The following is a 14,322-nucleotide window of genomic DNA, read 5'->3' on the forward strand; positions in this document are numbered from 1 at the left end:
TTCTGTTTGCTTGGTTCAGTCAGAAAAAAAAATTTCTCACTGATGCCAGGACGTTCTTCAGCAGGATTCACATTAACTGTTTGCTTTACCATCATTTCCTTCATCGCACTTGCTGACCCTTCTTTTGTGATTCACCACACCTTAATCAGGAAATTACTCCATTTAACTCGACGGGGCATTAAGTTTGGAGGTTTTGGTTTTGACTTCAGCCACACAAGTGTTGTTGTGCTTGGTGATTTGTTCAGGGTCATTGGAAGTCTGATTTTGATACTGTATATTGATTCATACCCTCTCCATTATTAATGCATTTCAAGTGTGTGCAGATTTGTGTGTGTGTGTGCACACGTGTACATACACACAAAGGAGGTAATATTTTCCAAGATTAAAAGATTCACCCATCTGGAATCATTCAAAAAGGAAATACATGTTCAAAATTTGTGGTAGCTTTGAAAACCTCAGTACCCTGTAGATGGGTAAACACCATAGGTGGATTAGACACATACCACTCAATTAGTTTTTCCTGAAACTTACAGTGAGTAACCAGTATGAATTTAACTGTGGAGAGACCAGCACCCCATCATAATACGGATACATACTCCCAGACACAATCTCATCCAGTAACATGCATGCCTAGCTAAGAAGAAAAGCATTGAAATAAGTGTAATAAAAAGGGCTCAGCAGAATTAATTAGTGGAAAGTACAGCAGTTCTCAAAACCTTGGGAACTTTTCAGACTACTAGTTGGAGGCAAGTCCAGCTCTATATCTAACAAGGTCCATTTCTGTTCAGTACATTTGTTTATTTATTCTCCAGATTGAACAGGGGATAAAAAGCAGATATGCATGAAACCAACAGCCATGGCTCTCTTTTGTTTAGGATGATCCATTGTTGAACAATCTTTCACTGCAGCCAAAGGGCCTGTTTGAACTTCCTGACTGTTCATCACACATAATTTGGAGTATTTAACATTATGTCAAGAAAATTGCCCACTGCTTCCCACCATGGAAACCTATGGGAGCTCTATATCTTTAAACTAATTTTACTTAAAGTATTCCATTGAATAGCATGACTGTCTCACTATAATCAGTGCAGCAGTAATGTAATTAATCTCAAAATTGCTGTGGGGAGTACAAGGCATCTCAGTTGCTTGTCGTAACAATCTAAATTAGTGTATTACTGAAAGATGTTGGGGAGGAACAGTTCATTTTAGGTAAATGCTGTCAGGGTATCCGTCCTTTCTTATTTCTAAAGCTGAAATTAAAACTATCATCATAGTTCTCCTTTTGAAATCCAAATGAGTATGTTTTGAGGTGGGAAACTATAATTAAATTTGATGTGGCATTCCTACAGATGCAGTTTTGCATTTTATAATAATTAAATTTGTTTGAATAAAAATTCACGTTTTATTTAGAAAAGAAAAACTGGTTTGGCTCAAAGCATGCAATTGTATCAGAACAATTCTCTTTTGTCACTGAAACTCCACAGACCTGCTTCTTCTTTTCCTAAGCAAAAAATTATTCTTGCTGGTTTACTTTTTGTACAGCTATCCTTTAACTGTTCTATCTAGAGATATTCTGACTGGGCATGCAACTCCTCTAATGTACAGCATATCTCAGAGGTGAACTTTAAATAATTAAATTTAAAAGAGATTCCACTAATAATAGTGATTAATGACAATAAATTGCGGAGAACAGCTGATGCAGATACCTGGAATCCCATACTTGGTGTTGTTTAACCCCATCCCCTCTTCAGGAACTAAATCAAACATCAAATGAAATGAAAAACATTACCCTAATATAAAGGTTATGAAAGGTGACGAAAGTAGTAAATTGAGGCCAGTTTGGCCTGTTATTCCCTATGGTGCCACAACACAAGAATAGGAAGTGTTTTCAGTTTGCTACTACTCTGACAAAAATCAGCAGAGTAAAATTTTATCTTTTAAGGTCTAAAGATTAATCTTTCAACCGCAGATAAGGGAAGTGACTAAGACTCTTGTTGGGCAAAGAGTTGAAAGCGCTTCTCCTGCTCAATGAATATACTCCCCAACGTTAAAATCACAAGACAGCATGTTTGTCAACTGTCTGAAAGAAAGTCAGATACTTCATTTAGATGTTGTATTTTTTCAGCGATTATTCGAAGCAGAGCACTGAACAATCCAGAGAGATTATCACCTAATCTGCTCTTTTAATACATGTAAGAAATCAAAATGTAAGTAAAACAAGCACTGAATAATTAAAGAAATGCATAACAGTAAGGGCCTGATTTTAATTTGCATAATTTTTCCCTTAATAGTGCCTAATTAAGACATCAGTTTAAAAAAAAAAAATCCAACAGAACTCTAAGATTTTCCACACTGAATTAACGCTAAGGACTTTTAATGGATGTCTTAATTAGACTTTGTTATTCATGTAAATTTTACACAAATTAAAATCAGGTCCTGCATGCAACATTCCCAGCTGAGTCTCAGAAAAAATGCTATATGGGACTGAAAGACTTTTAATCCATGCACAGATAGCAATTTGTATTCTAAAGCCGACATACTCCATCTCCACTTTTTGGTTTAATTTGCATTAATATTGTAACCAACAAAAATCACATAGTTAGGATTTCTCCCTTCAAAGTAAATTTTTATTTTATGGACCCACTTTTTTTTAAAAAAAAAAAAGTAGAAAGTCATGTATCTGGACCAGAGCATTAGCCCATGGGGGAAATAGCCACACTGACCTTCTGAACAGCCCAGAGGGGCCATATCTGTTATTCAGCATAGAAAGTTTGATTCAGTCTTAAGTTCTGTTGCTGTTGTGCCTGAAACACATGCTGAAAGGCCTGTCATTATTGGTGAAAAACAAAACAAAACAAAGCCCAAAACAAAATGCAGTCACAACAACCCTTTCATTCCTGATAAGACAGTCCTTCCAAAGGAACCTAACTCCTACGAGCAGGAAAACCTGACCGTTGTCTCTTCAGTTTACATTCCCAAGGCTCTTCCAAAAAACATGCTAAAGCACAAGCTACAGGGCTCCACAGGAGCCTTTCTGACAAGGCATCAAAAATAAATAACAGCCTGAGCAGCAAAGATTACATTACACTGACACTGGAAATGTTCCATGTATTGACAGACCAAGTCTCAATTGCAGTTTATCCTATAGTGCAGATTACATGCTAACTCTATGTGCTGATGCTATCACGGAAAGCAGTTTTGCACATAGTCCTTCACAAACTACTTTGCTAATGAAAACCATGTTAATTTCCCATATCAGACACAAGTCTGAATTGGTGTGGCAGCCAGGAACTCATCTGTTACTGCGTATTCTCTACAAAAGGAAGAAAAACCATTTTGTGGGTCTGTGAGGTGCTCACTACAATAATGTCTTTGCATCTGTGCAAAGAAACGTCAGGTGCCTACGAACCAGGGCAAGCATTACCTTGCCAGAGTTTATTTTCATTGTCGGTCTATAAATATACCTGTATGTCCGTGCATGTGCACACGTGCGTGTGTACATATCAGGGCACTCCTTGCTCCATCCTGTAGCAGGAGCTTCATCTCCGGCAGCCCTGCATGGCCACAGAGGCGCCCAGCCTGCAGGAGGGGTGCGGGACTAGAACCTGCCCTGTTAGTGCTGCCGGGTTATTCAGAACAAGTATTTTTCTTACGCTTGACAGAGGAACAGCGAGTGGATATGACTAACCTGCGCCCTTTATTCAACCATGCTGAACAGGAAAATTTGCTGGATTGCTTATATGCCAGCTCCCAGCTTGCTCTGAGACCAGAACTAGTGAGATACCAGTCTAGACGCCCTGGAAGACACATATTCCTCATAGGATTTCTTTTGGAGGGTTTGCATTGTTTTACAGTACCTGGCTAGTCTGCGGGCTGGACGGGTCGTAAGAAGGTACATAATTCTTCAGGGTATCCTGAGGATTCAGGTGGGGAGGATATCTGATCGTTGGATGAGAGAAGTAGCTAGACGGGGCAGGAGGGAGAATAGCTTGTGCTGGAAATGGCAATGGTGAAGGTGGAGGTGGAGTTCTAGTTGAGATGACTGGAGAAGATAAAATAAAATTAAAATTACTTCGCATCTTGTTTCTTCTAAAATTCTTCACCTCTGTGTTACAGCAAGAAAAATAAAAAGTCAGTTATAAATCAGTACACTGCACTCCTGCTTCATGGCGTATTTACAGAAAAACTTACATGTCCTCCCCTCACATCATCCCAGGCAATGGAAAGTGCTACTGTTTCAAATTCATAAATACTGTATCTTGTTTTGGTTTTGTGGGTTATGCCATCATATTTTTTCATTTTTTCTTTAAACAGTAATCATTCTCCAGCATAAAAGACATTTCAATTACACAGTTTTCCAATCTGGAGCCCAAATAAACAAAAAAAATATTTTACCCAATAAATAAAACCTACACTTTTATCCACAGCACTCCAACTGAGGAGAGCAAAGTCACCAAGTCGTAAGAAACAGTTGGTGATTCCTCACTGCATTGCACTCTGCCTGCCTCATGTGGGGACGCGGTAATAACTACTCATCAGTAATGCCATGAATATTAGCTAACCTTTGTGAAAATGCTAATGGACATTCAACTTCAGGGCCTGGGAGACCAATCCATCCAATAAAAATATCTCTGACAAACAAAAAAGTATCTACCCTATACAAATATTTCTTTGCATTCTCTTTCTTCCCAGCCCCTACAAACACACACTTCTCTATCTATAGACTATATGTAATGTCTAAACAACCAGCAATGTTTTCACAGTGAAAGGAATGTACAGCATGTCTTGCTGCTGCCCAGTCGTCTGGCTGGAAGTGGACAGTGTTCTTCTATCACACTGCACAACAACCCGCTTTCCACTCTTACTACAAATCTAGAAGGCACCTATTTGGCAACATATTACAAAGGAGGTACTGAGTTCAGTGGAAATGGAGAAAAGACAATAGTGTTTTCATTAGTGGGAGGGTACAAAATCAGGTCTGTATAAGCAATGTATTTCATAAGCTGCTCAGGGTTCTATACTGTATCAGCACAAGCACACCAACACTGCTCTTCTGGACCACCTCTCATATCATTGGGTTTTTTCAGCTTAATTTTTAAATGACTTGCTATTTTTGAGCTGGGACCAAGTCATAGTTTGCCCAAGAAAAAAACAAAAGTAGGAATGTTCCAAACTTGCTGTACTCGGTAATCAAAACCTTGCAAATCTCAAAACCATTGCTCACTGACATAATAGAACGGGCTACACAGATAGAGATCATGTTTCCTAGCAAGTAAATAGCTCATCTACAAATTAGGTTATGACTGTCACTCAAATACATATATCTAAAAATTATACACTAATTCAAATATAAAGATCTACACATAAGTATAGGGCCAAAAATAATTGTGGAAGCTTCTTTTGTGACAGGTTTATTTTAATCACAGCCCCACCAGTTCAGTTTAATCATAAAACATTAGTTACTGCTCTGACATGTGGGAGCTGTGCAAAAGAAACACAAGTGAGTGGAAATCTATCCCTTCCATTTCACCCATCATCTCTGATGTGCTTGAGTATTTGTTGATAGTGGAAACCTTACAGAGACCAGAATGAGTCCAGGCTCACTTTCATAATACAAAATAAGTGGATGTTAAGGGGAAAATAGCCCTTACACATGAATTGAAAGAGAGGAACTTGAAATCATGGAGAAATCACAAAACAGAAACTTCTCAAAGCAGAATTGCACATTAAAGAAAAGAAGAAAGAGTCCTCAAATCTGTTTTACTCCCCTAGTCACCCAGCTCTGCTCAAGAAATGAATCCCTTTACGTGCAGTTTGTAAGGAGACATGACGAGCTGCTGAGGGGAGCCTTCCAAGGACCGTGTTCTCATCTGAAGAATCAGGGTCACTCTCACCTCCACAATTAAACAGACCGTGATGCTGGAATTTCCCTGTCATTCCTGATAAACCCTCAAGATAACATGTATGCTGTCACATTTCAAGTGTCTCCTTCACACTTTAAATGAAGTTTTACTATGGATTTACTATGGATTTCAGAAAACAGATGTTGAAAAATACTTAATCAGGACTCTACCTCTTTAGACAGAGCATTCAAAAGAAGCGCTGGAATTATTTCATTGTGTCACATAGTGAACATGGTTGTGACTTCTCTGGTGTATTAAATCCTACCTATTCTGGTATTTAAATACAACATAGTCATAGCAACAATAATAAAAAAGGATGTAGGTGGAAGGAGGAAAGATGGGGAGGATTTTTCCTCTGTCAGTTTCTTCATGCAGTTTACAGCTTATTTTATTCACTGGTTAATCCTAAATCCTTTCCAGTGGTTTGCAGCAGTCAGACTACCTGAACTGAGTTTAATGAGCATTCCTGCAAGGTTACTCCAACTTCTTCCATTTCTACTCTCATCAGTATTATGAATGGGATTAGGTCTCTAAGAAAGTCTGCAAAAATGCATCACAATCTGATTGTAGGAAGGAACAGACCAAATGAATATGGAGGTATTTCTTCCTCCTCTATAAACCTCACCACTGTGTGCAACTCCTGGGATTCCTGGGTGGTGATGCTGGGGAAAAGTGCTCAGTCTTGGTGAAGAATCCTGGGGAGAAGTAGGACTAAACAAAGGCTTTTCAGGCTTCTTCATTGTAGGAGAAGACATATCTGCAACAGAAAAACAACGGAACAGTGACATTAGCTTAGAAGCCCGTCTCCGGACACATCATTTTGTAGACTGAAGATATTTATTTTTACTGTTCTTGCATAAATATTGTTTGGTCACCCAGCTCCCCTATGACCAATAAACTGATTTTAAACTATAGCTTTCAAACTTGAGAATGAATAATAATCCCCTAAGTGTTCTTTGTCCTGCAAAACAGAAACCACACTCCTTTCATACCAGACAAGCCAAACAGTGAAGAAATGCATGTCTTCAAAACCTCCCTAGACACTTCTCAGCTCCCCAGAACATCACCAAATCATCTGCTCCTTCAACAGCCACATAATCTTTATTGCATTTTTTAATGGAACGCCTACACTCAGGTGTGTAGTGTAACTGCCATACACATGCCGGTTTATGGTATTTATTATTTTGTTATTTCAAACCCCATCCCTTACACTTCCCAAAACCATAGTGAAACAATGTAACCTCCCTAAGAATAAAGGATACTTTGACTTCTCTCTCTCATATTTTCCATGTCTCAAGTAGGGCCTTCCCACCTCTTCCTTCCAGTTTCCCTATCAACAAAAACATTTCTTTAGAGCTCACTGCGTGAAGATAGCACACTGGTAGGGACAAATGTGTGATTTCTACCATGCAGGGTTACTGATATTGCATAAAGCAAAAATACTGGATTATTTCTGAAAGTTTAAATTAATTAAACAACATTCGTTGGGCTTTGCACCCAATTATTTCAAAGTTTTTATAATATTTTTATGGGACACACATCAATATTGTAAGTGGGTTCCATTTCAAATCAATGGGACTAACTCAAGTTTAAAGCAAAGGTCATTTCTTAAGTACTTTACTGGAGCGGGGCCACGCTGCAGCTGACTTTCCTACATGGACGATGTTAGCCCTTAAAGTGATTTTGGCACTTTTAGTATTGGCACACTGTATTGTGCTATTCTGGGGGAATACAATCATCTTGGAAGTCAATGACAGGCCTGCAAAATGTGAGCGCCTTACTGACACCAAATTGGACCAATGCTTTCTGAACTGGCTGGAGTTTAAGAGTGGGTTTGCACCCTGAAAGCTGTACTTAGAGCAGGACCCATCAAACTGAGAGACCGCTTGTCTGCTCTGCCCCATCCCGCTGTCAAGCCCTGCACAGGCACTGGCACCAGACCCAGAGCAGACTCTGCCAGTGCCCCTCCACCATCCCCCTGCAACTCCCCAGCTCCCCTTTGGTCCCAACTACTAAGTCTGCTAATTTCCCAGATACCCTGCAAGGTTCACCTCTTCAAGAAGGCTGCCGAGAAAGGATTTTATTCAGTGAAACATTCAGCAAGAGCGAGGAATTGCTTTACAACAGAGCAATGCAGAACTCATTCAGTTTTAACAGATATGACAAAGGTTACTGTATGCTTTTTATTATACTGACCTGTTGCAATTTTATGTTGTTATCAAAAACACTGAGTGCTGACAGAGGGACCTCTAGCTGTCTTATAAAAATTTGGTAAATAAATTGTTGTTGAGGAAGAAAACGGAGGAATATTTTATTTCTTTGAATCTATCAGCAGGTAACAAAGACAAAGCTGCCAAATGGTTACACTTTTGTTGAATACATTCTGCTAAGCTAAGAAATAATTTTTAAGATTGCAAGACTGAATTTCTTTAAATTGAGTTTTGCATAGGCAAACAATGATAAGATGGCACATTAATTCTGGAATGATTTTCAAATATTTCATTATGTTTTATTTTCTGCTCAAATGACAGACCTAGCTTCTTCATATAAGGCCCTAGTTCTATCAGAGCAGGAAAATTCTCACACCTCCACAACAGATGTAGGGTTTTATAAAAGCCCAGGACAAAATTAACCAGCTATTGTCTTTGTACTGTGGTTCCATGCATGCACAATCACTGTCTCTGCAGAAATGCTGCAATGTTACAGTCTGAGAAAAAAGACAAGTGTGCCTAATAGCTTGTAGACACAGCCTCCCACTACAAAGCTGTGGTCATCACTAGTTGTCACAGAACTTATCAGTGACCATATAGGCTATCATAAAAGAGAGAATGTACAAACAGTTTAATTTTATTTCAAATTAAAAGTACTGCACTTAAGTCTTCCTAAGGAAAAAACAAACCATGGGCTGGAAGTGGAAAATCATTTCCTTATGTAAAGCTCATATTCAACAAAAGAAAGAGCTGCCTAGCTCCTGAAGGTCTGCATGTGTCAGCAGCTCTGATTTCTGGAATGCAACAGAGATTTAATTTGGTTGGTGACTGTTACTTCATTAAACAAGCAAAAGTTGTTGTGTTTTTCAAAACCAAAATATTTTAGTTGCTCGAAAGAAGTATGCTATATGAAGTGCAATGTAATCAGACTACCCATTAACCCCCCAGTGGCACCACTAATTTGAAAAGAATCTACTGAAAAGGAGATTGATGACTATGATAACCCTAGATCTTGCTTCAAAAATGTGTAATTTATTCCTGCTCCTACTTTATGGAGGTAAGAATTATAGTTAGCACATAGAAAACAGACAGCATAAATTACAAAGTAAACACAATGAACATATACAGAAGACTGTTTCTTCATCAAGGTGAACGTGACTGGTAGTCAGGAATAGAAAACTCAGCACTGCCATAAAAATACTTGTTACCCACCAAAACAGCGACTTTAACGTACACTGCACAGCACACCACCATGAAGTACTTTGAGAAGAAGTCTCGTTGTATATAGCATAGGCAACTGCAAAGAATAACGGCTGAAGTGCAGGCAGCAGCTTCTTTGTTAAAACCATGGACCTCGCATTGAGAAGTAATTCAGACAGACCCTTCCCCCCTGCAGCCCCCACAGCTCTCCCCGTGTGTGCCTGGCCATCATAACGGAGCATTCATTCTCCTGCCACTGCCGAATAACAGATGCAGCCAACAGGGGAGACAGAACAATAACAGTTTGTATAGGTTAGGAAGAAAGGCTGCAGCCATCTTCTCCTTGACCAAGAGAGGAGGCTTAGAGCTTTAATAGGAAAACACACAAGTTACATTTCTTTGGAGAGTTACCAGTTACAAAAAAAACTGGGAAAAAAATAAAAATGCAAAGCAGTTTTTCACTGTCTTTAATTTTGCTCATAAGAAACAGTGCCTTTAAATAAAGCAGTATGAGTTAAAGTGACAGTGAGACTTCATATGATTTTACTAGTAGCTTCTACATAATAGAAAACACACATTTTTCTCATTTTAAAATGTCTTATTTTTCCACATCATGAGGTATAGTCCAGTAGCTACATAAACCTTAGTTATATATTGATAATTACATAATGAATGACAAAGAGAGGTCACAAAAATAGGCTACTTGTTCTTATGTCTGTGTCAAAGTTTCAGGAATGAGATTCCAATCCTTATTACTTTGAGAATGAAAATAAAACAGTTTCAAGTGTGATTTATTTTTAGACCTTTGGAAAAAATGCTAAGTACAGATGAAAAGCAGAAAGATGCCAAAAGCACTTGGACAAAGTTATCAAAAGGTCAACATTAAGCAGACACTGTGTCCTGTCCTGCCGAGAATTTTCTTCAAATGTGAAAAACGGGTTGGTTTGTTGTTTTTTTTTTTAATTCTCAGCGCTGTTCCAAATCACTTTTGCCTGTATTTTCATATTACTGTGGAGATACAGTATGTATGCACCCAAATGGGTGGCATGTTATAAATTTTAAAGCATCACATCAAAGAAAAAAAGGGCTTATGCAAATAAAGAGTTAGATAATTTCATCTCCCAACAAGGTAAATCTGTCTACGTAGGAAGGCAGAAGAGCTGCTGTGAAGCATAGCGTATGTAGCCTGTTCATCAGCAGCTTGCACAAATGGTGCTCCAGATGTATAGCTGTTCAAGACAGCCAAAGGCAACAATTTTGATCAATTCTAATGTGATAAAATGCTGCAGGGAAAGTGTGTAGAAACGTGTTTACGTCAGCCTTTAATTAAACTGTTGTTCACTTCCAAAGAACCTTAGGAAACACTAATGAGACATGAGTTTTGGCAATTTCCTCATCAAAGCAAAGACACTCTTCCTCAGTTTGAAGCAGCTTGTCATCCAGGTAGTTCCCTGGACAAATGTCACCTTGGCACACCACTCGGCAAGCCACCTGTTAGGAGTACTCGGCTGGAATCGAGCAGTGATCCAGGACAAGTTCAAACATCCACCTGCCTGTTTCTGGACACCTGATCTGCTTTCTTGCTCACCACCACAACACGGCAGCTTCTCTTTCTTGCTCATGAGACATGCTCATGAGCAGAGTAAGAAGGAATCATAAACAAATATTAAATCTCTTTTAATCCAGTTTATTCTTCAACTATTATTAATATCTTTTCTACTGCTTAGTTTCACAAGTCTTTCCTTACAAGGTACGCTCCTGCAGACAACAATCTGTAAAGATTCATTTACAACTCACTAGTGTAGCATCACCTCCAGAGAAAGCAAGATAAAACAACATTCAGCTTACTGTATATATAACCATAGTGAAAGCAGGAAAGCTACGGAGTCCATAGCACCACTGGCAAGCTATAAGAGGCATCCTTTCATGCTACAATTTTAAACAAACTGCTCTTTTCCCAGAGGCAGTACCTGAGATAATTTCTGGTGGCAGGATATACTACATACATCACATCCAGCTGGGCCTCACTCTCCACTGCCTCCACCACATCTGGTAGGTACACTTGTGTGAAGCATGTGTGAAAACTTAAGTAAAATTTTAAATTCACATCAGAGAGCTGTATGATGATGATGAATCATGACAAATCCCACTGTGCTCCATAGAATCAGTTTTGTTTTACACCTGTGTATGTGAAGAACAAGCAGAGCCACTCTGCACAGGCAGAGCCAGCATCACCGCTTTTCAGATGTGCTCAGTCTGATTTCCTTTAATGCTGTAAGCATTCTGTATTTCTCAACTGTCAGTCTTAATAAGGCACCTAACACTGAATATTGACAGCTGAGTCTCTAAAGCACAACCACCTCTCATTTGTAAGAAAAAGGCTTTGTTGTATCTGTCCTAAAGACGGTACTGGGGCTGGATTGAAACCAAGAATCCTGAAAATCAAAATGTTTTAATTCATTTATCTTCTTTACAGAAAAGCAATGGTGTTATATTTTTGTGAATAAATAGGAGAGAAAGACAGATGTGCCTGAACGTCTTGGTGCCTGAGATGATGCCTAGAACAGAGAAAGACTTACTAGAATTCCTGTTCAGTATCAGGCAGAGATCAGGCTTTGCATCTAGCTCTCCCATTATCCAAATCTGTGCCCTAATCATTGGCTTGTTGGTGTCTCATTCCCTCTCACTGTAAGTTTTATCTTGGACCACAGAGAAGCCCTCCTAAAAATTTATTTATTTCCATGAAAAATTCAGTTCTGATAATCAGTGTTTTCCTAAGTGGAAAATCAACAAAACAAAACAAAACAAAAAAAAAAATCATGATCAATTCTGTTCCATGACTTTCTGAGACACGTATAGCAATTCTCAGTGCGAAGGCCTTTGTACTCACTTTTAAGAGAAACAGTGAGGTCTTACACGAAGATATATATGTGTGTTGCTTAGCAGCTGAGAGTGTTCTGAACTTGAGGAGCTGCCGGTGTTAAGGTTTGAAGAAAGCTGCTCTCTTCACATTTAAAAACCTGATTTCAGTTTTATTTTTGCTTCTACATCAAGTGTAGAAAAGCATTTTACATATGAAAATTTTATACTGGAGTAGAATATTTCAGTGTACAAAGATCTGATAACCTCCCATCTTCAAATCAGCCTACTTAGCGCCAATGTTCTTTTCACAGGCACACCTCTGATATTGCACAATCCAGTCTATCAGACTGTGACTCTGGTTTGCCTATCAGGAACCACGCCCGAGGCTAATCAAACACCCCGTTGTGCTGTTTTGCCATTTCACAACAGAGAAACCATTTCAATGTATTACCTTTTGTGATTTGTGGTGAAAAACCTAAGAAGAGGAACTAGACTAGAGTTTCTTCCAATGCCATTTTCAGTACTGCAAGCTGGCAAGCAAAACACTACAACAATATTGCAACTCAGAAAAGCCACAGCAAAACAAGAGTAAATTTCTTACAATAGCAACTGAATTATTTCCTTGCTCATTCTCTATTGATCTTTTCTAATAAATTACACTATTTTATTTTGCATTGCTCAATAAGTATTAATATAGATAAGAAAGTGATGCAAGAACTTTCAGACAACAGAAACATGAGAGTCCGAAACCCTTTAGGTGGAGTAAACATGTCATTCTTGTCATCCTTACCCACATGCAAACTTGCAAAATACTGTACTCCATTGCCAACAGTTACATTCTGTGGGATGTGTTAATCTTGGTGATTTTCTTTTCCTCAACAGAAAGGGGTTTGGACAAAAGATAGAAGGGTTGTATCTACCTGCCCTTATATCTCCCAGCATAAGGGGGGGCGGGGCAGAAACTCAGACAAGTCTCTATACAAACAAGCTGTAGGATGCTTTTTGTTGGTGTGTGACTAACTGTATAAAGTTGGACAACCAAATTTCTTCATTGCATTACCGATTATCCTACTTTTTATGGACAGAAGGCAAAACAACTCAATACAGTTCCTGTTAAAATTGTATACACTAGCTTTTGAAAAGTATAATTCTAGTGCATGGTTATTTAAGTTAGGGAAAGCTGCATACACATTTCCTAAAATTAACTTTAAAAAAAAAAAAATCAGTTTTAGCAAAAGGCAGTCTATAGAACAGGAGAAGAGGAAAGATATAATGGTCACATTAGAGCATTAATGTTGAATATGTACACATCAAAAACATCCACATCCCAAAGTAATTTCAAAAAATGCTTAACAGTAGGACGGGACATAGGGACCTAATCCCATAACAGTTGTTTGACAGTGTCATATGACATGTAAGTAATTAACTGTCATACTGAAGAGATTATGCCTATTTAAATTTACATCTATTCCCACTAAGATTAGGCTCAAACTATGGCACATTATTCTGCAAGAACAGTGGGCGGCAATTCTTCATTCTCATCCTTTAAACCCACCTTGCCACTCCTCATCAGAAAGTAACAGTAAACCTCCCAGGAAAGGTTCATAATCAGCATGACTATGTTATCACACCTGCACTGTTTCTTGTGAGGAAAAAAAAACCTTTTTTTTCCATGCATTGATCTGCAGGCATAAAGCTGGCCAGCCTTCCTCACCCTACATGCCTCATACCAGAAGCACTGTGCAGCTGTGAGACCCCCAAAACACAGGTGCCACCATGGCGACAATGGGAAGCTGGGGTGTTGCTGTTGGAGGGAGATGAGAATGTCTCCCCCAGCTCCACAGTGACCCACAGGGGCCAGCGGCAGAGTGCCAAACTTCACCTCTGCAGCCTCTCCTGCCTCACTTCTTCCCACAACTTCAGACTCAGTTTATCCAACCACCTCTGTACCAGCACAGCCCATCAAATGTCGTATGGGAAGTACTTAGGAGTAACTCAGAGCTCAGCAGGGTGGCTACCTGTTGAACATGGAGCAGGCACTGCAAGTAATGAGGCTAACTTTGGAAATAGAGATAAAAAGCATGAGACCAAAAATACAATGTTGCTGCCACAAAGAATGTACTATAACAAATATATACTGTCATTAA

General features: G+C 38.9%; 1 protein-coding gene across 6 annotated transcripts in view; it reads right to left on the reverse strand.

Moving 5' to 3' along the window:
- NFIB (nuclear factor I B) overlaps positions 1 to 14,322 on the reverse strand; it is a 173,969-nt gene that overhangs the window by 34,088 nt on the left and 125,559 nt on the right. For all 6 annotated transcript variants that reach the window (XM_076361897.1, XM_076361894.1, XM_076361895.1 and 3 more), the window contains exons 7-8: positions 6,529 to 6,660; positions 3,858 to 4,042 (exon numbers count right to left, since the gene is read on the reverse strand). In XM_076361897.1, the coding sequence (XP_076218012.1) occupies positions 3,858 to 4,042; positions 6,529 to 6,660 (317 nt within the window). The remainder of the gene's footprint in view (positions 1 to 3,857; positions 4,043 to 6,528; positions 6,661 to 14,322) is intronic.

This window comes from Aptenodytes patagonicus, chromosome Z, assembly GCF_965638725.1.
Source record: "Aptenodytes patagonicus chromosome Z, bAptPat1.pri.cur, whole genome shotgun sequence".
Lineage (NCBI taxonomy): Eukaryota > Metazoa > Chordata > Aves > Sphenisciformes > Spheniscidae > Aptenodytes > Aptenodytes patagonicus.